The 26862-nt window shown below is 40.4% G+C and overlaps 2 protein-coding genes and 1 long non-coding RNA gene across 7 annotated transcripts in view; 1 reads left to right on the top strand and 2 right to left on the bottom strand.

Annotated features, from left to right (window-relative positions):
* Positions 1-5669, bottom strand: part of TMEM266 (transmembrane protein 266) — an 88761-nt gene extending 83092 nt beyond the window's left edge. For both annotated transcript variants that reach the window (XM_065688741.1, XM_065688744.1), the window contains exon 1: positions 5556-5669. The gene's annotated coding sequence lies outside the window, so the exon portion shown is untranslated. The remainder of the gene's footprint in view (positions 1-5555) is intronic.
* Positions 1-26862, top strand: part of NRG4 (neuregulin 4) — a 49323-nt gene that overhangs the window by 19674 nt on the left and 2787 nt on the right. Inside the window, exons 1-4 of one of the 4 annotated variants that reach the window (XM_065688748.1) lie at positions 5938-6129; positions 11773-11838; positions 15926-16019; positions 23980-24129. In XM_065688748.1, coding sequence (XP_065544820.1) covers positions 11829-11838; positions 15926-16019; positions 23980-24129 — 254 coding nt within the window. In that variant the 5' untranslated portion in view covers positions 5938-6129; positions 11773-11828. Of the gene's footprint in view, positions 1-5937; positions 6253-10664; positions 10756-11772; positions 11839-15925; positions 16020-23979; positions 24130-26862 lie in introns of those variants that run through there. The other 3 variants (XM_065688747.1, XM_065688750.1, XM_065688749.1) reach the window with 3 other exon arrangements.
* LOC136019016 (uncharacterized) lies at positions 19232-26405 on the bottom strand. Its single transcript, XR_010614700.1, has 3 exons — positions 26299-26405; positions 20187-20222; positions 19232-19348 (listed from the first exon to the last, which is right to left on the bottom strand). It is a non-coding gene; the product is annotated as an uncharacterized LOC136019016 (long non-coding RNA).

Genomic DNA, 26862 nt, shown 5'->3' with positions numbered 1-26862 from the left:
ATACATCTTGCTAGGCAGGTACATATCTGTGCTGGATCCAACAGTGCTGCATTCCTAAGAAAAGCCACTGCTCAAGCACAGGGAAAAGAACCAGAATCACTATGGCCATAACAAAGTTAAGTGAACAAAGACATGCTTCCTCAGGGTCAGCCTCTCTGGAAGCTGACCCTTCCTCCAGCGCGGCACGGAGAACATAGATGCTCAGGAGCTGTGCTCACTCTTCTGCTTCCTCTGAATTCCTTTTTGCCCAAAGACAACATGTGTCAAAAACTTTTAAGTAAACTTTGATGCTACCCAAGCCTTGCATTGCTCTTTCAGTTGGAGCAGACAACCTGACCATATTACAATGTCTCCAAGGAGTACCTGCCCTTTTGAGCTAGTCCTAAAAATAACACCTTTCAAAGTTAAACATATCTATTTAATTACATTACTGCTGCCTGCTCAGAAATCTCTTCTTAACACAAAACAGAAGAAAAAAACCCCAACAACAACCACCCCAACCCAACAAAGTACAGAACGCAAAACGGAGCATTCAGCTGGAGGCTTAAGCTGGTAACAGAAGAAAATCAGTAAATACGTGCAAGAAAAGTCTTTGAGGTTGCTTTCTGAGACACTTGCACAAATTAATATATGAGCCTCGACCCACATCTCACCTTACTGTTAAAAGGTTATTTTCAAAGCTGTCTAATTTTATCATTCCAGATAAGGATGTAATTATTTACTAGATTGGGGTTGGAAAAGCCAGGCAGCTATTACATACAAGGAAAAATTATAGACTGCTGGCTAGCTGAGACACACCACATGCCTCATGTTTGCATCCTGGATGTTTGTTAACTTTAATTATTACCCAGCTCACTTAAAGAACAAGCTTTCTTTAAATCTGTACCACTGGCTAAATTGCCGGGTAGTCTGTAATTCCATAATGAATTATTTGATAGATTTGAACAGAAGTACTTAAGGCAAAATAATAAAGTAACTGCAAAAGCCTCACCAACTTCAGTAAAATTTGTATCTTCCTATTTTTATCTATGATTTTTCAGGCACCCTTAAATATCAGACAGGTAACACTTTCCACTACAAAGACTTCTGCCACTTTTTTGAGAAGCTCTGGCACTTGCCTCATTTGCAGGCAGCCTTTGAAGTTCCCTGAACAGCAGAGATGCTCTTTGTCTCATGGCAATCCATTCAACTTAAACTTAACTGCTTTCTTATGCCTGCTTGAATTTTTAAATTCAGTATTTGGTGGCCTCTCAAAACAAAGCCCAACAATGTAAGAGAGGTGAGCTCCATGTGGACAGCAGCTGGGCAGATTGCATTTCTGACAGTGCAGTGGCACGCAGTGTGCTAGGGACCACTTCCAGGTTGCTGAAATAGAACAGCAGAGTGGCAGGGCAGGCAGCAGAAAGGAGGATCAAATGGATCAGACTTCAGACAAAACACAGACACTTAAGGTCCTTCCTCATTCACCATAAAACAACCTTACCAAGTAAGGCAATTACCTGAACTGAAAATTACTACTGAAGGCTCAGATCCCACTTAGTGATTTGTTAAGGTCAACGCCTTCTTATGGTATCATTTTACCAAAATAAATAAAAAACAAAAAATAAAGTTACAAAAAAAAAATAATCACAAGACTGAGAGGTTCCATGTTAGAAACTAATTTGCAAGAAGGTTATTTGGGTTGAAAGTTAAGCTCTTGAAAATTAGGAAACATCATATTTAAAACAGTATATGACTTAAGCTCCATTTGCATTAATCCTCTTTTTAGCTGTTAAGATCACATACTATTTTCTCTGCAAATCCTCGGCTCATTCAGTGGACAGGGTGGCTCACAACACAGAACTCTACCTGTGTGACCCTAAATCAGATAATTTCCAACTTGCAGGTCTGACTTTGCAATCAAAGTAGTTGAACATATATTTTTAAGCATGGTTTCCTTTGTGTCTTATGCAATAGATGCACATGGCGCTCCACATGATGCAAGGAAAAGTACAGTAACTGCCACCAAAAAAAAAAATAATCTTACAACCGAAATCAAAGCAACACTGAACCCTAGACAAAGTAAAATGAGACAGGAGAACCTCTTTATGATGAAAATACTGATTAAATCAAGAAATAAACCCATATTGCCTTTTATGATGCTTAATGACAAAAGTACCAATAGAAAACCTCCATTGCTACTTGAGTTTACAAAAGGCTGTCTTTCATTATACTCATGCAAAACCAGCGATTCCAACAGTATTATTTGGATGTAACAGAGCTCACTGTGATCTTATAACTAAATTAGGAATTAAACCCTAATACAGCACTCTTGTCAAATCCTAAACCAAACAAATAGATGGACTGAAACATGACAGGGACTGGACTAAACCTTCCACTATCTTTCACCCAGCCTCTGCCTCCAATATACCATCCACAAATTTGGTGGAAAACAGCTTCAAAAATCTTGGGTAGGAGCCTCTAGAGCCAAAGAAAGCACAAGGGCCAAGTTCTACCCCACAGTGATAACAAACCAACTTTTCTTTTTTTTTCTTATTTTTCTCTTGAAGATGAAATTTCACTCAGCATGTTCATGTCCACCTACACTACAAAAATACTCCTGAAAGTATTGACAGTTTGGTGTTGTTTGGTTTTTTTTCCCCAAGTCAAAAAATCCCAAACTCCCTATTTTCCAACACCACAGATTTCAGGCTTAAAGCATGGCAAACAGATTCCAGTACCTCACAGTATCAGGCTAGAACCAGCAAGGAGAGGAAAACGAGGAATCAAATCACCACCTTCCCCTCATGGACTAACTAGCAATGAAGATTCTGCAAGTAGCGCTTAGTTGACACTTTTGATGATAACACCAGGCAGAAAGGAATCCAGCTCTCTCCCTCATGTCAATATTGTTCTGCAGTGTTCGCAATGGTACAGGATTTGTATCTGTTAAGTAATCCATTGTCCAGGAAGCAGATGAGTTGAGCATCACAATATTGACATAACCCCACATTTATTGCACTGATAGAGTATGCAGAGAGTCTTATACTATGTAAGACAATGCAGTTAATTGTTCTATTGCCAGCTAATGCAACTAATTTAAATGAATATCAGTAATATATTACAGGTGAATTTCAGTCCTATCAGGATCTCATGAGGCCATGCAGGTTCTCCTCCTAACTTGGATGTAATCCCATGTTACACTGAAACCATGCTCTTGATAATGCTTGAGGTTTTGCTAGTTCTGTCCCTCCATGCTAAAGGTAATCTGTGATGCAATATTACTGCAGAGTCAGAAACTGCAGCGTACAGACCATTGGAAACAAAAGAGCAAACTGCCAGGTAGCCAGGTTTCAGGGAGTCACCACTGATCCCAACTGGAGTAAAAGCACACCAGTATCCAGGGCCAGGAGAAGGAAAGTACAAGGAGCCGTACGTATCTTTTACAGGGCACCTTCAGAACTGTAATCTCGGATACACCTAACTAAGCCTTGGGAACAGACACTGTGACAGGGAAAACAGCTACACTGCGCATTATGTTCTGCATTTATGCTGTCAGTCACAATCTGAAAATACTTCAGCTGAGTAGCAGGCTTGCCCCGGTACTGGCATTGCAAGCATACACAGCCCACATCTTAATTTTCTTACTGACCTTTTCATAAACTGGTTGGCATTAAGGGCTTCACCTCACCTACTGCTCCAGTTCTGAAGCTAGAATAGCTGATGTGTACTCTCACTACATGTTCTCTTTGCCCACCATTGTCTTTAGCATAGTTACTACCTGCTAACCACATCTAACCTTTTGTACAACTTGCACCTCTTTTCACCCTTTGCCTTGCACTAAACAGAGGCAAGTCAATTTTGCAATCCAAGGGATTGCATCAGGACAGAGCTGCAAAAACTCCACTTTGTTCAGAAACATCCAGGAATGAGTATGCGTATGAACTGCTTCAGGAGTGCAGGCTCTACTCACAGTCACTTTAGCTGGTTGTAAGCATACTCTCCACAGTGTTTAGGAACCATAACACGTTTGAAGCAGTACACACTTGCTTCTTATTCTGCATCCTCTATAAATGAGGGGTGTTCCTTCCCTTCTCTGCACAGAGTAAACTGCCTTACAATACAGATACTGTTTACGAGATCAAGTGACAGCTTTTCCCATAGAAGATAATTGTTGCAGAATGTTAATCACGATATCTTTTTGCAAACCACTTGCATGCTACTATTGTATGGTCAAATTAATAATCCTCCAGTAATACGACCATGCTACTAATAACCCTTTTACAAGTGTCCTGCAGGAACTTGCAGCATCTTCACAGGAGCTATCAGAAAACCAGTATCAATACGACTCGATCCACAATGCGGTAATAATGTTTTACAGCACATTAAAAACAGACAGGTTGCTTACCCTTCTTTCTTTGTGCAAATTCCAGTAAGAAGTCTTAGGAAAAGCCTAGGATTCCTGACAGCTCCATCAGAAAAGAGCAATTTCTGACTGTGTGCCTCCAACATGCCAGGTGCCCTGCGCACAAATGAGCCTTCTCTGCTACTTGCATTCACAGCTGTAAATACCCAACATCATTACTGATTTCACTCCTTTTATATATGCAATCATCTCCTGCAGCTGTTGCAATGGTGTCAGGTGCATGGTCTACTTAATATAGAGCTTCTAGGTCAGTTTGCTCTCAAACCCACATGCAAGCACCTCGAAATCCTGCTGGAGACACATTTAGCAGATCCTTTTCCTAACTCAAGCATGTTAGCAAACTTGGAAACCACTCCTGTTCATGTACTGTTTCCTTCAGTAAAGTTACCGTGACATGCCACCCTGTCACTGCACATCAATCCTCACAGTCTACAGATTTCACCTCTATAGAAGAAAAAAGGCCTGTTAAGTTTATTACATCTTTATGGAAGGTAAACCCCAGTTAAGAGCAGTCTAAATGGATTTCAACTTCAAACAAGAAACTACTGTTCCTTTTCTTCTTCTGCCAAGCAATGATGCTGCTCTAGACAGAGGGTTTCCAAAAAGAGCCGCAGCATCTCATACGCTTACAGCACTCGGTGAATACACTGCTCAAGGGGCCGTATCGCAGAGGTAATGCACGTTAGGCGGGTTTTCACGCAGAGATAGAGAATAAACGCCACTTTTACGCCGAGGCGTTACCGGGTTTGTTTGTACTCGGGGACCCACAAGCCAGAGACTGACGGATATGGGGGGGGGGGGTCCGTCTGTGGGGCGAACACCCCCTCTCCTCCCGCTGCTTCACCTCAGGGGGTAGCCGCGCACCACAGGCAAGACTTGACCCGGCCGGAGGCTGCTCCGGCGCGGCTGCAGGCCAGACCGCGGTGGGGCCGGGGTGAGGGGGGGTCTTAGGGCGCCCGGCCGCGGGCAAGCCCGCGGCCGGGCGCCCTAAGACCCCCCTCACCCCGGCCCCACCGCGGAGGAAGTTAGCGACAAACGGCGCCCAGCGACAAACTTTCCCCTCCATGAAAGGGCTGCCGACCCCCGGGGTACCGAGGAAAGAACGCGGAGGGAAGCGGGGGGGGTCCCCGGGGCCGCGCACGGTCCGTACCTGCTGCCCGCTCCGGCCGGTACCTCACGGCTCCGCTCCGTTCTCTTCCCCACCAACGGTCCGGCGCGCGCGCGCGCGCTGCGAGGGGCGGAGGGGGAGATGGGGCTGGGGGGGGGGGGGGGGGTGGAAGGAAAGGGGGAATTGCCTGCGCGCGCCCTCCCTTCCTCGCGGGTCGCCTAGGAAACAGCGGCCCGGCTGTTCGGGTCGGGGAGCGCGGAGGGGGGGGGGGAAGGGGGGGAGCGCGCTCTCCCCTCGTCACGTGCTCGTCGCCGAGCCAATCGCAGCGGCGAACGGCGGGCGGTGTAGTACTACGGGGCTAGGGATGGGGAAGGGCGGGGCCTCACTCATGACCACGCCCCCTCTCAGCGAGGGCAACGCCCCCTCGCCCGGTCGCCCCCTCCCCTCTTCCAGCTTAGAGCCGCCGCGTCGCGATCGCCGAAGACCCCTCGGGACATGGCCCCGGTGAGCCCCGGTTGTGCCCGCGGGGCTCGGACACGACGGGATCGTTACAGCGGGGCTGTGTCTGGAGCCCGGGGTTACATAAGCGAGCGCGGAGAGCAGAGGCTGGATCACGGTACGCAGATTATAGAGACCGCGATGAGACCCGCAGCTTGCCCTGTGCGCGCCTGAGTCGGGTAACACCAGCACAGCGCCCGGCGCCCGGCTGCTGCGGTGAGAGTGGGGTTAGCAGAACAAGGTAACTCAGTGAGATATTAAATGCAAAAGAAGGAGAAAAAAGAAAGGAAACCAAATCCAAACCCCCCAAACCCCAAGGTTTAAGAACGTGCTTTAAAGGGACAAAATAAACCCTAGAGATTGCAATTCCAGTTTTATCAGTTCCCTCCCATATGCCGAGCTGCTGTGGAACAGCTGGCACTGGCAGCGATCGGTTGTCACTGCCTGCTGGAAGCTCAGTGTTACAAAATCAAAGTCAGCATTATGATGACTGGTTACATTTGCTTTACCAGGTAAAAGTAAATATCTAAACTCTAATGATATTTAGTATCTCAAAATTATTTAAGACTACTGGTCCATTTTATTAGTGCTTGTGCTGTACTGTCTGCCAGTTTGTAATAGTGATTTTTGAGTTCTGATTTTTTAGCTCTGAAATTACTGACATTTGAGAGCTGATGTTGATGGGCACTGTATCTGCCACTGAGCTGTGAGCAAAAATTACTGACAGCTCAGTGGAAGATACAGTGAGAACCCACACTGAGAACTTTCAAGTTGTATTACATTTCACTTGATAGTTTAGGGATGAAACTTGGAACCAAAAGTGCCACAGAAGAAATCAGTGAGCACACCAACGGAAGAATAGTGCTGTGGGTGGTTTGGGGTGGGTTTTTTTTCAAGCTTGATAGCAATTTTCTTAACACAAATATCTTCTAAAATTTACTAATTCTCCCACATATGCATACACAAGCTCAAGACTGGAATCTCTATCTCAAAATTGGCCAGGTTCAACAAAGCCTTGGGTGAGATGGTTTAGTGTGTGGTGTCCCTGCCCATGGCAGGAGGGTAGGAACTAGATGATCTTAAGGTCCTTTCCAACTCTAACTATTCTATATTTCTATGATGTAGTAGTTACACTGGACAGAAGCCTCAACTGAAATGCAGTTTTGCCAGCTTCTGTACGAAAATCTCATACATTACAATGGGAGTTTCAGGTGGGAATTTACAGTTGGTTGCAACTACTTACAAAATCTGGAATGGAGAGGTTTCTCTTAAATTTACTGCAATATCACAAACTGTGATTTCAACATTGTGACAACACTTTTGCAAGCTGTTATAGTACATAATTACTCCTAGATATGCATCAGTGGATCAAATCCAAATGCAAACTTACGTTTCCGCTGTAGGCATTCCTAAGACAAGAGGTTTCAGTTATTTGTTGTCATTTCAGAAAACTGTAATGGAAAGAATTTTGAACAACTGTATTCTACAACTTTACCTGTCAGTCACAAACACGTTGAGACTTGTGACTTGGCATCTGCTTCCACTGCTGTCTTTTATCAGAGTTCACATTCTGGCCATCTCATCTTGACAGACACTTCCAGTGTGTAACCTAGAGCAGCATGTTGTCCTGGTACAAATTTGGTGTAGTGTCTCATCTCGAATTCTTCCTTATTGAGATCTTCATTTGTTTCAGGCAGTTTGATGGATTTTTTCCTGATGTCTGATAATTTTCTGTGCTAAAATCAGCTGTGGGGTATTAGAAGTTATCGTCTAGATAAGAAAATAAACAGACTCCTTGTAACAAGACTGCAGGACAGTTCCTCACTCTGGGAAGAAACAGGAGGTGTAGACACTAACTGCTTAGTAGGTATCAAGGACACGTCTTAGAAGGAAATTTGTATTTAATTCATCTACTAAGCAGATAGTGCAAAACCAATGAAGATTTCCCCTTCATCGTTTTCATGACATAAATATTTGAGCTCACTATTGGGGGAGAATGAGATTTTACCTCTTTTGGATTTTAACAAAAGACTGTATAATGCAGTAAAATCCTATCCTTGCAGTATAAGGTGCAACCTAATCTAAATGAACAAACAATGTATATTTGAAATAGCCATGTGAGTGAAATGATCTTTAATTTCGGGGAGAATTTATACAGAGATTAATTTTAAGGAGGTTTGAATAGCAAAGAACCCTAAACCAAACCCCAAATCATTATTCAGTGCTTTCTTTTTATCTGCATCTGCTCATGAAGACTTCCAGTTATCATCTTTTGGGGACAGTGAATCTCATAAATGCTTAGAATAGTCAGGCATTAAAAGCACAGGAAAATAAGTGGCAGTAAGGATTCCATTTTAAGTATTTGGGGAGTAAAGAACACAGGTTCATTTAAAGACAAATCTAATGACTTCAAAAGATTTGTTTCCAGCCAACCTCCAATATGGCCAGATTTTAGCACCTATTTCTCCTGAAAAGATTAACCCATTTCAGTTTTGTGTCCAAGTGCTCAATTTGCCCAGAAATCCAATAGCACCTCCCAAAAAAAATGTATTCTTTCCCATAGTGTTTTAGTGCCCACGAAGCACGAGGATGTGTGGATTTTCCTTGTGTGGCTCACTTACCTGTGGGTTCTCTGCTACAGAATAGTAAGCCAGTATTTGTAGCATTCAGTGTGACACACATATACACACAGAGTTTATGCTTCAGTCAACAAAGGACGTGAATATGCTTTAATTTAGTAATTTAGGATATGGCAACTCTAACCATGCGATGTAAATCCTTTCCTGAACTGAAGCCCTTGACTATGAAAATAAAGATGCCTAGGACTTTCTCGTGATTGAAGAGGCTGGAATAATAATCTTAGTGTGGATCAGTACACACAGGTGACAGTTCAGTGTGTAAACTGTAATCCTTCAAACAATGTACTGTTATTACTGAGATCAATTTAGACGACAATGATATGGGGAAAAGGGTAGAACTGATCTGAATTTTTCCAACAAGCCAGCACAGAATAAAATAGGCTGTATTATGACTTTCAGATTAAAATACTAATGTAAACTTTCACAAACTCCCAAGTTTCATCCAAGTTAAACAATGAAGGGCATTCACAGAATTGGACTCTTAGTTTCTGCGAGCATAGAGGACAGACAATATTTTATGAGACGCTGAGTTTGTAAAGTGTTAAGGGGGCTGCGCAAATGATCCCTTGTGTTTCTAGTACCACTTCAGCGAACAGATAGATGTAAGCAAATTAGAATCACGTTTAGCAACAGTTTCTGTTATAGCATTTAATTTTCTTTACAATCTATCATCTTACTTCTGTAATGATAGAAAGAGTACAATTTATTCTTTTTAGGACACTGATACATACTTGAACTTCTGCTCAGAGTGCAAACATCCCAGACGAAAACCTTTACTTAAAAATGCATGACTCCCTAATAATTTACTTTTCAGTCTGAAAAAAAAAACCCAAAAGGCACAACTATCTATGCTGTCAGCAACACCTCTTCTGAAAGCGATCTTCAGGCCCAGACTGTCAGAACTTAAAGAGCAGTATTTTACATATGCACACACATCCTCTTGGATTGTTTAGGAAGTATTTTCACCCCCTTCCATCATCACCCCCCATTTCCCTGAATAAAAGGAGGACACAAACAAGAATGTCTGAAAATTAACAGTTAGAAATCTCATAGCCTGCTTCAAACCGTCTTGTTCAGTTTAGCTTACAAGCAATTTGTAGTACACATAACAATTACTCCTAATCCAAACAGCTGATGAGGTGCATACAGCACATCCATGTAACGCACCGATGCAGAAGAAAACCATCAGCTTTCTCTAAGGAATTTTCTGCTGGATAGTTGGATTCAATCATCTCCTGAAAAAGTTCAACTTACACCAGTAGCAGCACCAGGGAGATGGTGGAGATGCATACTGACAATAAGGAAAGGAGAAGGGAGATCTCCTTTTTGCAGCAGCAAAATCAAGTTATTTTGTCTGCCCAAGGACCCATATTCTGATTAAATACAGTAAAACAGCTAGCCTGAAATACAGGTTATACTTCCTATTTGTATTTCCTGTTACGAGAGCTACTGGTTCTTGCACAGTTTTGCAGAACATTCCAACAAAAGGGAAAGTAAACTAAAAAGGACTGCTTGCTCCAATAAAGGAAAAATTTACATTAGATTTTTGACTGCTGCCTACTTTTATAATGTAATTTTTACATACTACAGTGTGTGAATGCTTTGAATTCAGCAATAAATCATAGCATTGGTAACCTTAGAAAAATTTGCAAGTGATTTGTGAGCGTAACAGGGTATTACCCTCTGCTGGATTTGGCCTCTGCATCTGTGTTTGTCTTTGTTGTGACCTCACCCACATAGCACTATATGTAAACTTGGAGACTTTTTAACAGCACATAGAGAAAATTCAGCTCTTGGCTGTTAAAAATAACCACTTCCAGGATGACCGATTCCTTTGAAAAACAGGATCTGAGTTCTGAAGCGAATCACATTGGTGTTTCTTTGTGCCGCATGCGAGGTTAACCGTACTTGGTTGTGTACACAGAGCAAGCAAAGTTGCGTATCTGTGAGACAGCCCAAGAGGACAGCCTCTGGGTGGGGATCCTGCTGTTACAGCCCCATGTCACAGGGAACTGCCATTTCAGACTTTCTTGATGGAAAGGACACTTAAAGAGCTAGAGAAGCCATGTGAGGTCCCCTGAGAAACAGAACTGTCTGCTTATACAGTAAGTACAAATGCATCGTACCTTTTGCAATGGGCCTCATCAGAAAGTTGCATTTCTATTACTAAAAGCTAAAGTACAGACAATTATTTCTCATACAGTTGATGATTTATCTGATCATTTAATGAAAAAAAATAAATCTTTCTTCCAATATAGGACAGTTTGCTTAAACATTTACCCTATGTACACTTTAAAGTATAATTAAGAAAAAAAAGAGCAAACATTAAAAAAATAAGATCTATCACATTAGGTTTGTTCAGTAACCTAGTTGGTATGCTAAAACTTGACCATACTTTTGAAGAAATCGGAATATAGCAATGTTCATGGTTATAGAGTTGGGATGTCTATAGAATAAGTTTCTTGTTAGCAATGTCAAGTGAAGAGTGCTTTCTGCCCAGGCAGCGAGTTTCTATTCCATACTTTAAAAACAACTGTGCAAGTCTTGACCTTGCTGAGTTCTGCTAAATTCAGGGCCTATATTACTACTTTCACCTGACACCAGGACGTGAGAAACGACTCAAGTGAAACACACACATTCCCTCCACAAAATTACAAACTGAGAAGTTCTTGTTTGTGAAAGGCAGGAATTTCACCACCAAGATCTTACCTGATTGAATAATCACCAGCCTAAGGACTGACTCAACTGTATGCACCATCTTTCAAGGTACAAATGTCATCTAATTTTCTAGCCGGAAACAATAATTTAGATTGCCTAAAAGCATCAGGTATCACAATTCTGAATAAGCATGGCAGTTTGAAAAGAAGTACTCATATTTTACACATGCTTTAGTGTGACTTGGGTGTTCCTCTGTAGCAGTGCCCTTAGGAGTTCACTGAACTTCACAGTAGACTTGAATGTTTGCCATTAACTGTGAATTAATGGAACTTACATATAACAGTATATTACTGTCAAAGTACAACAAATGTCCCAGCAGAAACACTGCATTCCAATTGCTATTTCTTCAAAGAAAAGTCACTTGGGTTAAAAATGATGTGCTAAATGTACATTTTTGTCTTCAGGTGCCGTTTTAGAAGAATAGCCTCTGACCAAGAACAAAAAGTGTTGTCGGAATAATATGCGAACAGGTAATTTCCTCCAAGCCTTCACTTGGGTGTGTACACAGATACAATTAGAACTCTTTAAAACTGCAGTGATTTTGACAGCTGCCATTGGGATTGTCACAACTGCTGTGTAGGGCTGTCATCACTTACTAGTCAGCAAATCAGAGTTCACCAGTCAGTGGTACAAATTCTGCAAGGTGTTTGCTTTGATCAATGCTACTATTCATGATTGATGAGCACACAGTCCAAAGTTGCTTATAAATGAGGAAGCATGCGCCAGCCCCTTTATCTTCTGTCAACATTTCCCACTCCTCCCCCTTCCCTTTTGGAAAGTAGCAGACTTCAGGGTTAGACAGTCTGTAGTATTTTAGCCTCTGGACTAGGCAAGACAGCTGAGTCAACACGTGGATTACCAAGGCTGGCTTGGTTCTCTGGGGGTTAAGGTGGTGTTGAGCCTTTATTTGTCTTTCTTTTTAATAGATAGGACAGTCGGGTTACAAAAGTTTAAATGCAAACAGACAAGATAGTTTAGGGACAGGTTTTCGAGCAGTGCTCAAAAGAATAATGAAGACTCAGTGTATTTAGAGGCTGCTGTTACCTCTGCCAGTTTTAAGTATTCACAGTCTAGCATTAGAAAGAACAATCTTGTTTCATTCTTCTTCACTTCTTCCCCCACTAAACCCCTACCTTTTTGCAAAGTAACTTGGGTGCCCTGCTTCTCATTATTGTATCCCTCACACGGAAGGACATGTAAAAATACATACATACACATTACATAGAATATATAGACTTGATAAAGTTTCTACAGTTGTATTAATTGAAAAGCTAAATCTTTTTTAGTTTTTTGTGTAATTGCCCATCGTCACTTGACTTATTAAAACATTTCTATCTTGATTAGGTAACCTGAATGTAGTACACAGTTCACCTTCAAAGCATACAGTTTGCATTTTTAGATTAATAAAATGTATTGTCTTACTTAATAAAGAATCTTAACACATTCACTGACATTCATGTAACTGGGTTTTGGCTTGTACTGAACCCTTTTGATTCTCCAGTGTACTCTTCTGCATCACTGACTGTAAATTCAAAGGGAAAACTGTTGCTTTCATGCTTTCCTGTCTATAAATAGACCTGTAGCTTTCAAATCTGATCCAGACTACCACATTTCAGTAAAATGGGTATGGATACAATAATTTATATTTTTTATTGTATCAAAACCCACTACTACCAGTAATTAATATTTTCTTATATTGTTGGAGAGTCCCCAGTTTTCTTTTATTCTCTTTCATATTTCTCTCATCTACTTTATACTGGCATTTTCAATAAGTAGTAACAAAGTATTAATACACAAAATAGAACTAAGGAAAAGCACAACTGGATGGAAAATGGGGCACCTGATCTACGCAGACAATTCTTCAAGTATCTCATTACTGGTAAAATTAGGGTTACAATTTTTCCCTTAGCACTGGAAAGAAGTCTAGCTCTAGAAAGAAATAGCTTGTAGAGAGATTGTCTGCAATTACAATCAGAAGGGTTTTGAAGGCTTCCTAGGCACTTTATGTTCTCTCTCTCCACTCCTCTCACCTTTTTCTAATAGGCCTAAGACAGAGTGCTTGAGGTATTTTGCCAGAACAGAAATGTCTGCTTGGGCTGCAGGGCTGGTCCTTAATACACAGCTCACAGCAGAACAGTGAGAGAATCATTCTCCCAAATGTTCTGGGACCTGAATGACTTGAGGCATTTAGTTTTCTTCAGTACTACACCACTATGCCAGAATGAGACAGGTCTGTTTCTGCATAAAGATGAAGAAATAGAACTACAAGGCAGGATTTTAAGCAGGTTAACAAGTTCTCAGTAATTCTCATGAGAATTTCTCTGAAGGCTTTCCACGAGCTGTCTAAAAGGATCTTTCTGTGTTGCCTACCTTCCATCAACTCACTTTTCCACCTGGTAGAACTTCAACAACACTTAACTCCCTCAGATGCTTAAAAGAGTTTAGAGGAGGTCAAAGTTCCTTCATTTAAGGAAGGATGTAGCCTTCAGTTGCATTACACTGTCACAGAAGTTCCACTGTTAGGTTTGAATAGACTAAAATAAAACACAGTTCTTGTTTAAAATCCTTCTTGCTTTTTTCTGTTACCTTTTTGTTCCTATTGTAGTTATACTGTTATGCATGCAAAATAAGATAAAAAGTCTTTTGATAGTGACCTTGCAGTAAGTAAGTTAATTGCCAGTATACAAGCACAGAAAGCGTCAGAGTTAAAATTAATTTCCATTTACCTTCTAACAGGGTAGAGTAGAACAGACATTTCTGTTGTGCCACATCCTGAGCCAATGTAACAAGGTCAAACATGAAGAGGAATTCAAACATGTTTCATAGAATGGTTTGTGTTGGAAGGGACCTTAAAGCTCATCCAGTTTCAACCCCCTGCCATGGACAGGGACACCTTCCACTTGACTAGGTTGCTCAAAGCCCCATCCAGACTGATCTTTCCAGCCTTACCTCCCCCCTCCTTCAACTCATAAATTTATCTACACACATGCGAAGAGGTCCAGCTACCATTTGGGTGCTAGCACTTTGATGACATGACCATGAAACTGAATTCCTGTCGAGCTCTGTGGTGTAACTGCCTTCATCTTAAAATAATGTAAGGGTTAAGGATAAAACAATGTAATGTAACTCACCCTTCTACGTCAAATATGCCCTCATACAAATGGAAGAATGTATGAAAAGCCAGGAGAATGGAATTACTAGAGATGGTCTGGAGGACAGCAGGATGTGTGATGGTCTTGTTGCACAGGGTTAGAAGTAGCTCAGCTTTTCTGCCACTCTTAGGAAAGCCAGGTCTATTCTTTCTACAGAAGCTCCCTCCGGGGTAGAATGCTTTATGGCCACACTCCTCACTTTTTTCTTCAGGAATACAGGGGAATGAACCCTAACTCTTTTTCCTGAAGGAAAAATAAGAAAATTAAAATCTTTTTTCCTCTTAAACAACACTACATCTTGTACAGAATGTGCCCTCTATACATAAACAGTGAGACAGCAGAATTCTTATTTTCAGAACTTCTGGGAGAAATAATAGCAAAACCAACACCTGAAGTGTGAGGTAGCACATGATTCTTGTACTTGTGATGGCAGAAGACTGCTCTGGTTTTGTTTTGATTGAGGTATTGTGATTTCCTAAGATTGAAGAAATATATAAAAATATATACGCATATATACAAAGTGAGTTACTGATGCATTAAAAGTATCATAAATAAATCCAAATTTACAGTCAGGTATTATTTTTAAGCACAAAATGGACAAGTGCTGCTACAAGTGCAAACAGTAGTGTCCTGTATTTGGGGTGTTATTAGAATGCCCCATTGTGTTCAAAACACCAACAATTCATACAACAAGTTTACTGAGGTAGGAAAAAGCCGTGACACTTCATAGGCTAGCTCCTCCACTGGTTGTGAAAAACTGGGGTGAGAAAACCTGCTGGTGTCCTACTATGCTATGATTCAGCTCTTAACACAGCCTGAAGCAGGCTCAGAGTGTCCTGGTCCACACCTGAGGCTCTTCTGGGTTTATCTGTACCGACTGATTCTCTGCCAGAAGCTAGTTAAGCTAAAGATAGTTTGTGCCATTGGAACAGGGCAAACCTGACTTCCTATGGGTCATCATGTGAATCACTGTACTCAATACAGTTTGCGGTCATGAAAGCCGAAAGAAGTAATGGAGAACCCAAAAGTTCCTCCGATTGCAAGAGAAATTTTGCATGTATTAATAAAATTTAGGTGCTTCATGTGTGATATACTGATAAATTTATGGTCTTTTTGCGTATCATTACACGAAACAATTCTGCAAGATAGGGAGTGTTATATGTAGCTGGCCTGGAAGGCAAGACTGATACATTATTTACTCATAGGGTGGTTTTGTTCCTGTGTGGTGGGTTTTTCGGGGAGTTGTTTGGGGTTTTTTTGGGGGGGAGGTGGAGTGTTTTTGTGGGGATTTCTTGTATCTTTTTAAGGAAGCCACCCTCCCTCCCTAAAAGTCCAATTAAGATCTCCTTTCACTGATAAAAATACAGAAGTCTCCATTTTTCTGTGTTTTGGTTTTATTTTTAAGATCATGAAGAACTCTGTGGCACCAGTTATGGAGCTTTTTGTCTAAATGGAGGGATTTGTTATATGATTCCCAGTGTACCCAGTCCATTCTGCAGGTCAGTGAAACTCAAGTTTGTGTGTTTAAATATTGGCCAGTAGCTGTCTGAAGACTGTTTCTCCAGTTTGCTTCTCTAAGGAATTATGGTTAAAACGTTATATAAAAGAAAATACCTATTAGCTATGGCGGTTCCATATCCAGTAATTCATGCTCAGATTACTTACCTAGTTTGCAGAGACACGACAATATGAGAACAATAAATGTGTATACTCGGTGTATATTTGTTTGACAAGTGCAACAGTACTCAGTTACGTATGCATTCATATGCTCTCTATATTTAGAGCCATATTTCCTCATCTCATTATAATGCAGAAAGGAACAAAATACCCTTTGCCTCTCAGAGGATAGATTGTAGGAAAGGCATTCAGAAAGGCAAAGTATGTTCCCTGGTTTTCTTTCAGATGAATTACATTGCAGAAATTCTTGTAGCATAAAATGGCTTGACCTGAACAAAATGAAGAGGCACAAAAAGGAATATTATCTTTCAAGGGGGGTAAAAAGAATGTTATTCAAGACTTCCTGTGCTCTCTGAATCTCACTGAAATACTCAGAGGGCAGCTTTACAGTGACAGCCAAAGACCACTTGATAAAGAAACATCAAGGCAGTAAATATAGACATTTTTTATACCATTCATTTATGGGACCATACTTTTTGAACCCACGTAGCACACTGGAAAAGAAGTACTTCCTATTTTGCACATGGATACATTTCCTGCACATATACAACCCTACCCTTTTATTTTCTCGTTTAACAAGACATAAGAAGATACTAAATTAAATTGTAATTTTTCATGGTTCTGCATTTCCTAATTCTGAGTTACCATTCCTCAGAACAAATTATGGTTAATTTAATGGGTTTACTTAACGCAATAACAGGCATTCAGACATGTATTACATACACTAAGGATATTACCTTTTCTTCTTCTGTGGTAACTTCTGCTCCCTCTTCAGTCTTGAGCTGTAACTAATGATAACTGGATCAAACAGTTGAAGGAGGAAACAAACATCTTTTCTAAGATGCCTAATTTTAAAGTATTTCTTTCTTTTGTTTGGGACAGTTCAATGCAAATGTTTAAACTCAAGCCTGTAAACTCATCTGGTGAATGAGAGAGAAGAGGCAATTTTGTGGTAAATGCTCAGTGAAAAATAAACCCAGCGCACCACTGTCATTAGGCATATTGTCCAATGTCACACAGTGAATCAGATCCAGAAGTGAGGGTAAAGCTCGGAAGTGCTGTATGATGAGATGATTTATTCTAACTGCTAAACCTTGCAACCTTATGCAATGTAAAATGAATACGACACCCGCAAAAAGTAAAACATGTTGAAATGTGCATGTTCTTTTTCCTAGAAGGAATCCCATATTACAACATCAACATACTTAGATGAAAACACAATGGTTGGACTAAACAGCATCAGTTACACAATTTCAAAGCACCCTCTCAGCCGTTGCTAGACAGTGTCATGAGGAAGGTGTATTTGATGCAGTGACTGTAAATATGAGGCAACAAATACGCAGAACAATACATTCTTCAGGAGCACAAGCTAGTCACCATGGATAATTTCCACTTTAAAAAGGCTCCAATGAAGAAATTTGTAATTCAGGTACCAGAGGATTTTATAATCTGCTGAAGCAGAAAAGCAACATCCTCAGAGCACTTCTGTTATACTCAGGCAATCTTACTGCATTTAAATTGCCAAGTATTTTTCTTCTGTATCTAGTTATTCTGAAGTTATATGGGTTTAAATAGCAGCGTTCTATTTAAGCATGTCCTCATTCTAAGCATGTTCCTTAATCAGTCAGAGAAGGCTAATTATAGATGAGAAAGGTTTTGTTTACACACAGATATCTTGGTAATCAGCAGTGATGTGAATAGAAACAACAGAAAAAATGCATCCCTATTCAGCAGAATTCAGAGAAATATTTGGTGCTTTGGAACTTCAAGGCTGGCATCATCCTGCGGTTGTGCAAAGTTTCCTTGATGCATGCTTCTGCCAAATCCCCCCTAAAGCTTCCAAGTGTCCTCAGATGCTCATCTCCCACCAATGGAAAAACTGGGTCACTTTTGGAATCAAAGGCTGAATGGTCATTAGTACAGCATTGATTAATGGGGGGAATGGAGCAAGAACAGACTAACAAACTGTAAAAATACCTTAAAACGCGTTTACCTTGACATGCTACTTGTTTGCACAAATGAGTTGTGCTAAACACAGTTAGCCCAGATTACTTGATGTGACATCATTGCGAGTAATTTCACAATGTCACAACCAAAATTGCATCATTCCTCAGAAATCTGCTTTTTGTAGCATGGTAACAAATCAAGAGGCACTGCTTACTTTTGGAGTTTCAGTTGCTTTTACCATTCAGAAATGAATATATGCACAAGGTGGAGATTTAACAGAAATAAAACATTGGCTGACCCACCCTACCCTGTGCAACATCAGCAGATTTTAAATAGAGCTGATGTGCGTTAGAACATGAAGTTGCTCAGCTGCCATCTTCCCTCATCCCTTCCCTAACACTGAGTTCGTGCTCTCAGCAGCAGAAGACACACCTGTCACCATGAACAAGATGCACTTCAAACCCAGCGATGCTCAAATGTACTAAACAAATACACAGCAGAATGGAGAAGGATGGAAGAGCAGCTGCCTCAGGTGTATCATAATACATGAAGCTGAAAGCTGTTTGCCTCAGCACCCAATGCACAGCTGTCCCATTAATTAATGCAGTGCAGAATTAAGCAAAGATTTTGTCCTCTGAGGGGAAGCTTTAGTATGTCCATTTTGTCTTACAAATGGCAGATTTCTGAGAGCCCTCTTTATATCAGACAAATACAGATGATACAAGGCCACGCACAGTTCCTCTGCTTCTGAGGGCAGTACACATAGAACTTCACAGTGAATGCTGTCCTTTTGAGGAAAGGATCATACTCCGCAGAAGGCAGTGCATTCAGGCTCAGTACTGCAAGAGAAAGAGGGACTTTGGAAATCCCCCTGGAATTTCAGTGTACAGTTAAAGGCTGTCTCTGTTTTCCCCTTCCTTTGCTTCTACCCCAACCAAATCTCTCCTCTATCTTTCCTATACTAATCCAATAAATCTTGTAAAATTCTTTCCATCACTTTCTGTATATCCCATCCTTTTCTGGCTCTTTCTCTGCGATGGGCCCTTCATTCCGTTTTCAAACATCCCCGCAAATGACACACCTGCTGCGGTGTCAGCCTTCAGAATATACCCACTGCAAGCTGCCGGTGAAGGGCTTCCCACTCATCTGGGCTTTTCTTCTTTCTCTGCCTCCCAAACGACACTTTCACATACCCCAGGCTCTTCTGAAAACAGTGTCCAATCAGTACTTTTCAGTTTTGCTTTTAGCTTGAAAGGTAGGAAAGAAGGTCAGAACGCACACTAAAAGTATAGCCAAAAAAAGCCACTATTAAGATCTACCTTTAATGGGACATAAAATATAAAATGGAACATTATATTATATTTTTGAAAAATATTAGTGATCAGAATTAGTATCACTACCAGATACACTAAAGCTTGCCATATAAACTCATAGCTAAGGCAGTTCTAGGGGAAAGAAACCCATTCATTCAACTTCTCTCGAGTAGTAGCATTTCTGTTTAACTCCTTATGTATATGAATACAGCTTCGGAGTAACAGGTTTGAAACTCCTCTGAACAGAAAACTTTTTTAAAGGCTGCTGAGGGCTTCCAATTAACTTTGCCATTGCTTATTCATTTTGGCTTTAAATTCCTTTTCATGCTTGCTATGAAAAAGATAGCAAGTACATACGTGGTGCCCTTATAAGTGTATGGAATAGGATGATTTTTAGGAGCCTGCTACAGATGGAAGATTATGGTGATTTTGAAGCTCTCAGCCATGTAATCTGAATTGCTTTGACAAGCAGACAATTTTTCAGCTGTCTTCTTCTGCTTAGAGCTTTATATTTACATGCAAATAATTCTTATGCCAAAAGCATCCAGGTTTTTCCTGACTAAAGGAAGACTAAACAAAAACTAAAATCAAGACTCTCATAGTACAGTCTTAAGCAATGGGAGTCTTTGTGCACATCTGACTCAAATCCTACTTCTATGTTTAAAGTCTGTCAGGTACTCGCTTATGACACCCACCTTAAGAGTCTGCAAGAGAAAGAAACCTTCTTACCTAAATCAGACACTTGCACTGTCTCATGAACCGCATCTGCAAATGAGACAGCAGTAATGCCTTGTGTTATTGGAGGGCTATTACACTTACATTTTAATTACTGATCAGATTGTAAAGGATCAATATAATTGCAGACCCACTGGTCACCTCCTGACACCTTATCCAATGCAGTCTATTTCTTTCTACCTTGCATTGATGCTTATAAGGGTAGTTTCGATGAACAACCTATGTTGAAAGATTCTGTGGATTTCTTTAGGTGTATTATGTTAGTGTTTTGTCTCCAGCACAGCCCCTATGTACTTTTGTATACAACAGTTAAGGCTGGCTCATCTCATCTGACAAGAGGCAGGTGCGGGCAGGCACCTAGGAAAACAGAAATGTGGATGCTGTCTGAAAATGGGAGTTTCGAGTCTCACAGCTTTACCTCAAACGTTGGAGGCTGTTGTCTTTCAAATCTGATTGAACAATAAATTGAAATTTCTTAGAGGAGGTAAGACCTTCATTGCATTTTAGGAATCAGCTTCAGAATGCTGCATAGTTCCTTTTAAAGCCAACAGACAGTATGTGCTGAAACAGGAGGCTAAGAACATGCAGATGTTGTGCAATACCTGGCCTAGTGGCCAGATGACTCAGATTAGCACAACTCCGCCTTACCATAGCCTAGAAGCAGGCTTCTGGTTTTTGCACTCATTCATTCAAGTGCAAAAGCACAGTTGCCTGCCACATTAACAACTACAAGTGTGTCATGGTTAACTTGTGCTCTGCTTTCTGGCATCCATTCTAAACAAAATAAACTATGAGCTGCTATTGACTTTTAAGGCTGTGTATAGTAAGACTGACTGCCTCTATGAGACACTGTATAGATATCATCAGTCTGGATTATGTTCACAGCCCAATTGCTTGTTAGAGACTGCTTTTCTGTCTTGCTTACGGTCACTATGAATGTAACTCCACTGAAATTATTAGGGCTCTGCTAATGCAACAGGATAAATGAGTTCCACTGCTAACTACTGAACTCAGCTTAGTTTCTTTTCCACCGGTTTTAGGAAAGGATTTACAGTAGAAACCTTTCCCTTTTTCACTTGTCTTAATCCATCAACTGCTTCTACATTGAACGCAGTACTTCCCCTGTTTGTACATCAGCATTAATAACTTCATAACGAATATCTGAACATCTGGATTTTCAGAAATGCCCATACTGTAGCAGAGCCTGTTGGTAGGGTCGTATTAGCTACGATTTTGTTTAAATGTTACCAAGAGACACCTCATTTTAATTTTCCCATTTCTGTGCAAACCTCCATCATTTGCAGGTTACATGAAAGTATTTTCTACATAGCATGGAAACACTTTCAGCAAACATGTCAACAGGTCAGCCTAAAGAAAGTAGCTGGGAAGCTTTGTAATCCCTAATCCATTGCACACAGTCAGATACTATTGGACTGGCAAGTCATGGAAAACGTGGTTCTAAAACTGTTTTTTGTTACATCCAGGAAGAATTAATATGTTCAGCACTCAGGACATTTTAAGTTTTATATGTTCTTTTTTAGTGTGGGTCTTTTCCTGTTTGCTATAACCTTGGATTCATACTGGCTGTAGTTTCCCTCTTACAGTCTTAGGCCTTGTGGCTTCTTTCCCTTTCAAAGACTTGTGACTACCTTAAACATCTGGTCCTATTTTCTGTTTAGTAGAAAGTGGCTACAATCTCAGTGACCTTTTTGCTACACTGTCATCACATTCCCAATTTTTTCCCTATGGTCTTTACCAGGACATGAATATAGCTTCCATGCACTGCTCATGCCAACTCACATATCGCAAGAGTTCTCTAAGCCTGACCTTCTACCTAATCCTATATGCAACTCTCTCCAGCCAGAAGGACTGCCTTTTCTTCCTCTTGCTTCAGTTTTCTCTTAGGCTACCGACTTACCCTTTACACTCATTCTCTAGAACTTTTCCATAAGCCTTAATCTGATGCCAAAACCTATTTATTTTTTCTTCCTGTATCATTTTAGACTTGCATTATTCTCCAGTTTTCATTGGTATTCAAGAATACTTCTATGAATTTTATATTCCATTTTCTGTCCCTGTTATCCTATTCAGCTTTCAAAGCATTTCTCTCTTGCTTGCCAGAGAACAATGCCCCACTCAAACTACACTTCTATTCTTAAAGTATTCTACAGTATTTCAGAAATAGGCCACTGAAATGCCACTATACCTACAGTAAATATCTGGAACATTATCTCCAGCAATCAGAGCAGTCTGCCTACCCTTCCTTCTCCCAGCAGTCAAATATAGTAACTCTGAAAAGTCCCACATTATCCTTAGCAAATGGTGGCTGTTTGATCACTTGCACAGCTTTAATATATGATGATAATTACCTCTTTTTCAACTAGTGTCTAAATCTTCCATTTTATTTCCAAAAAGAAATGGTAGTAATTCTCCGTGCAATAGTTTAGACCAGTAGTACTGAGATAGTGGTCAACGTACTGGAAGCAATGCTGGGAGTCACATCAAGCATGCATCTTGGTATGCTCACGTTGATGCCTTTCTCTTATTTAGATATGCTAGACATCTTTCTTCTTTTTTGGCAGTTCCTCCCCACTCCACCTTCTTATCCCTCGTCTGAAATTATACCTTGCAGCTGCCAATGCAATTGCTTATGTCACCGATTATTATGACTTCAGTGCCAGAAATAGCAAGAAAGAGCAAGATCTTTAGCAATACAAATAGAAGCAAATTTACATACACAAAGGATATATGGAGAATGTAGTTACTGAATGAAGTGCTTCCCATTTTCTGTAATGCTATAAATTTCTTAAGAAAACATAGAAGAATAAGTGCAAAATGTAAGACAAATGAAGTCTGGCTGCTCAGGGAAGTGGCTGAGTCACCATCCCTGGAGATATTTAAAAGACATGAAGATGTGGCACTTAAGGATGTGGTTTAGTGGTGAACTTGGCAATACTGGGTTAATGGTTGGACTTAATAATCTTAAAAGTCGCTTCCAACCTAAACAATTCTATGATTATTTTACTTCAACCTATTTTTGACTCTACCTGATTTACTAAGGCATTAATTTTATTTATTTTTAATAAAATATCATACCATTTTACCATGCCAAAATACCATATTCATTTTAATCCTCCTTCAGAAGAAGTTTTCAGAGGCTCAGTGCATAAGCATTGTAGAGAAGACTTTCAGCTACATCTCTCCAAGACAGGGTCATTCACCAAGCATGTAACATGTTCTGGCATGAATTATTACACTGCGTAAACTGCTTTAGCAATTTAACGTGTACTGTGTCTCAATGAATTCCTATTTCCTTGATCTATTTAGCTGACTGTACTAGCTCTCCCCAAAAGAAAGCTAGGAGGTTACATGAAAGAGGGAAAAGAAAGCATGACCACTGTGTGAGAACCAGTGGGATGGGGCAGTTAATACTGAAGAGGTGGATATGATTAATTAAACTTGCCAGTGGAGGAGGCAGATGTAGCTGCCAGGTACACCATTGTGAAGCATATTGCTGATCCAATGAACATATTAAGAAAGATACGGTTTAGAGATATAAACAGAGTATAGATCAGAATGTAAACCTGATGCCCAACATTCCCGTTTCCTTTGTTCCAGAAATGAGAGGTGGGTAGAAATTTCATAAGAAAACTTGCTGTGAAGCAAACACAGACCTCGAATTATGCTGTAACAAGTTCTCTTCCCCCTTAAGGCCAAAAGAAGCCTTTGTGCTTTTCATATTAGATGACAAGTTACCATCTAATCCCAATAAAACTTGGTTTCCCAGGTGTATTGAGAATTACACAGGAGCCCGCTGTGAGGAAGTTTTGCTGCCCAGCATCAAGTCCCAAGCTAAAGGTGACCTGTTCGCAGCTTTCTTGGCTTCACTGCTTCTTCTAGGAGTTCTTGTAATTGGAGCATTCTACTTCCTTTGCAGGTAAAAGTGCTTCAGAGTGCTGAAGCTATTTAATCAAGTAGAAATTTCTTCTGGTAATCATGTACTAATTATTTGAATGTAAAAGTATGTAATGAATTATCCATAAGGTTTGTATGGTTATTCAGCATAATTAATGTGGATGATTCAACTTGTTGCTTGTGATATTTTACTTACTGGCTTGCAGTATTCTCAATGTCTTTTCTAAGCTAGTACTTTCAGTTGCTTTGTAAAAAAAGACACGCAGTACACCTATTTCTGAGAGATTTTCACAGTCTACCTAGAGCTAGTGCTAACAGTGCAAAACATTAGTCAACCCTTATGTTGTTCAAAGATTGAGAAGTAGAAGCAAATTACTAAAGTGCTTCAAGCTCCGAAACTGCTCCACTGCATTCAATTGCCAGCCAAACCAACTGGGGCCATTAGCTCCCAATTCCTTTACCACTTTTGGTTTAAAAAGGAAAACTAAAGAAAAATCAAATTCAAGAATAAATCCAGGTGAATGTTCATTAACTAACTAACATCTAGAACAAATCAGAATACTATCTCATTTGTCCAGGATGATGCATGTTTGAGTAGCAAGAAAACATCAGTACTAGACAGCAAGTGATGCAGCTTTGATTTTAGTATAATTTTAGGGATATTAGGACTTTGAATGAAAACACACAAGCGGTTTCTGGGATTAAGTCAACATTTGATGCCGTACAAATATGAGTACACTTATACCAAACACAATCTTACTGTTTTCACTTACTCTCAGCATTCGTGTATGTAAATCAGCCTCCTACATCCTCTCTTGTTTTCTGAGTACAGCACTTTTTGTAAGAGCTCATTTTGTCATATACTGTTAATATGTCTTTATGCCTTTATGAGGCAACTTACTGGGCCCTGTAGTTCTTAACTATCACAGACTTGCAGCCACCTCCTCCTTCCTCTATGCTGCATTTCTCCTTGGTTATGATACCCTGAGGTTCTTGCAATTCTGTTCTTTGCTCTCCCATAATCACATTGCTAAATCAGCCTCTTTGATCAGTGCCTTTCAATGAGCGACCTTTGGAATAGCTGGTCTAGTTTTACCTCAGCTGCTGTCATGGAAACCCACTGAATGCCAGTTTTTCCCATAGCTGAATATATTTAGAAGCCAGAGTATTTGATGAAACAGAGTTTGTATTAAAACCCCTCATTGCAGAGGATACCCCTCTTAGTCATTTTAGTGAAATTAATCCTGTCTTAGCTGTGGAACACCACAGCAGCAATTTGCTAAACAACACTCACAGATTACTATAAAGTTATTAGAATGGAATACAGCTTTAACTAAAGAAAAAAGATATTCAAGTCTCACAAAGGTACAGAGAGTATTTCTTTAGAAATAAGGCTTGTCTCTGAGAAGAGGAAAATAGTCTCCAGTGAGCAGAGACTTCAGAGAATAATCTGTTAAAAGATTCCTTTCCTCTTGCATACAGTAAACTTAGGGGAAGGCTGGAGACACATTTACTGAGTTTTACAGGCAAAAAGCCTTGCATTACAAAGTACAGAAGCTGAGAATAGCAGCAATGACAGGCCTGTGCAAGTCTTTTATGAGACAGTTGGAAGATGAACCCCAAGTACTCTACTTCTTCATAGGAAATCAATTTACTCGAGCTTTACCTAACTGGCAGAACAAGAAGTAGTGCTTCTTTATTAGAAACACAAAGGCAGCAACTCAGTCTTAACGGAGTTGCCCTTGAACCTCTCTTATGTACCAGACTAGCTGTGGAAATCTCCTAAAACCACACTCAGCTTCTTTATACTAAAGAAAAGAAATGTGACCAGCAGGTTGAAGCTGTCCTACAAAGGATGTTGGAGAGGGATTCTTCATCAGGGACTGTAGCAACAGGACAAATGGTAATAGGTTTAAACTTAAACAGGGAAAGTTCAAGTTAGGTATCAGGAAGAAGCTCTTTACCATGAGGGTGGTGAGGCACTGGCACAGACTGCCCAAAGAAGTGATAAATGCTCCATCCCTGGCAGTGTTCAAGGCCAGGTTGGACAGAGCCTTGAGCAACCTGGTCTAGTGTGAGACATCCCAGACCATGGCAGGGGGTTGGAACTGGATGATCTTAAGGTCCTTTCCAACCCAAACCATTCTGTTATTCTGTAAAAGAACATTAGTGGCTAAAAATTTTGTCTTACCTTTACACTTCAGAGGCTGATGTAGCACAATCATCTTCTGCTAGAGAACTCGCCTGTAAGAGAAACACTTGACATGTAAAAGTCCTTATCTCTTGACCAAAGCGATCTATGCTTGAGCCTACTCCTCTCTATTCAGCTCTATAAACAAGGATTGTTGTTAGCAGCTGTCACTAATATTATTATTTTTCCCCAAAATTTGATCTAGCAGAATCATAAGATTCTGGAAGAGGGTGGAATCGAGACTTGTAAGGGTTAGCTGTGAATTTGTGTCATCCTTGACTCATCCTCTTCAAAGAATATAGTAAATTTAAAATGTTAAGAGAAATATCGTGCTATCAGGTTTCCACTATTACACTTTATTAACAAGTGTGTTCGATCCAGAATCAGAAAGCAGAGGTTTCTCCCCCACCATTGTGTGTTAATAAGCATTTCTGTGGCTTTTTCAGCAGAGGATTCTAGTGCAGTTCTAGTGTACACAGTAATGCAATCTGGAGGGATGCAAAAAGGAAGATATTAATTGGAGTTTAAGGTACAGAAAGGGAATCTCTAAAATCACACATAAAA

The sequence above is a fragment of the Lathamus discolor genome, chromosome 8, assembly GCF_037157495.1.
Source record: "Lathamus discolor isolate bLatDis1 chromosome 8, bLatDis1.hap1, whole genome shotgun sequence".
NCBI lineage: Eukaryota > Metazoa > Chordata > Aves > Psittaciformes > Psittacidae > Lathamus > Lathamus discolor.
The sequence above is the reverse complement of the archived record's forward strand: the minus strand, read 5'-3'. Positions and strand labels throughout refer to the sequence as shown.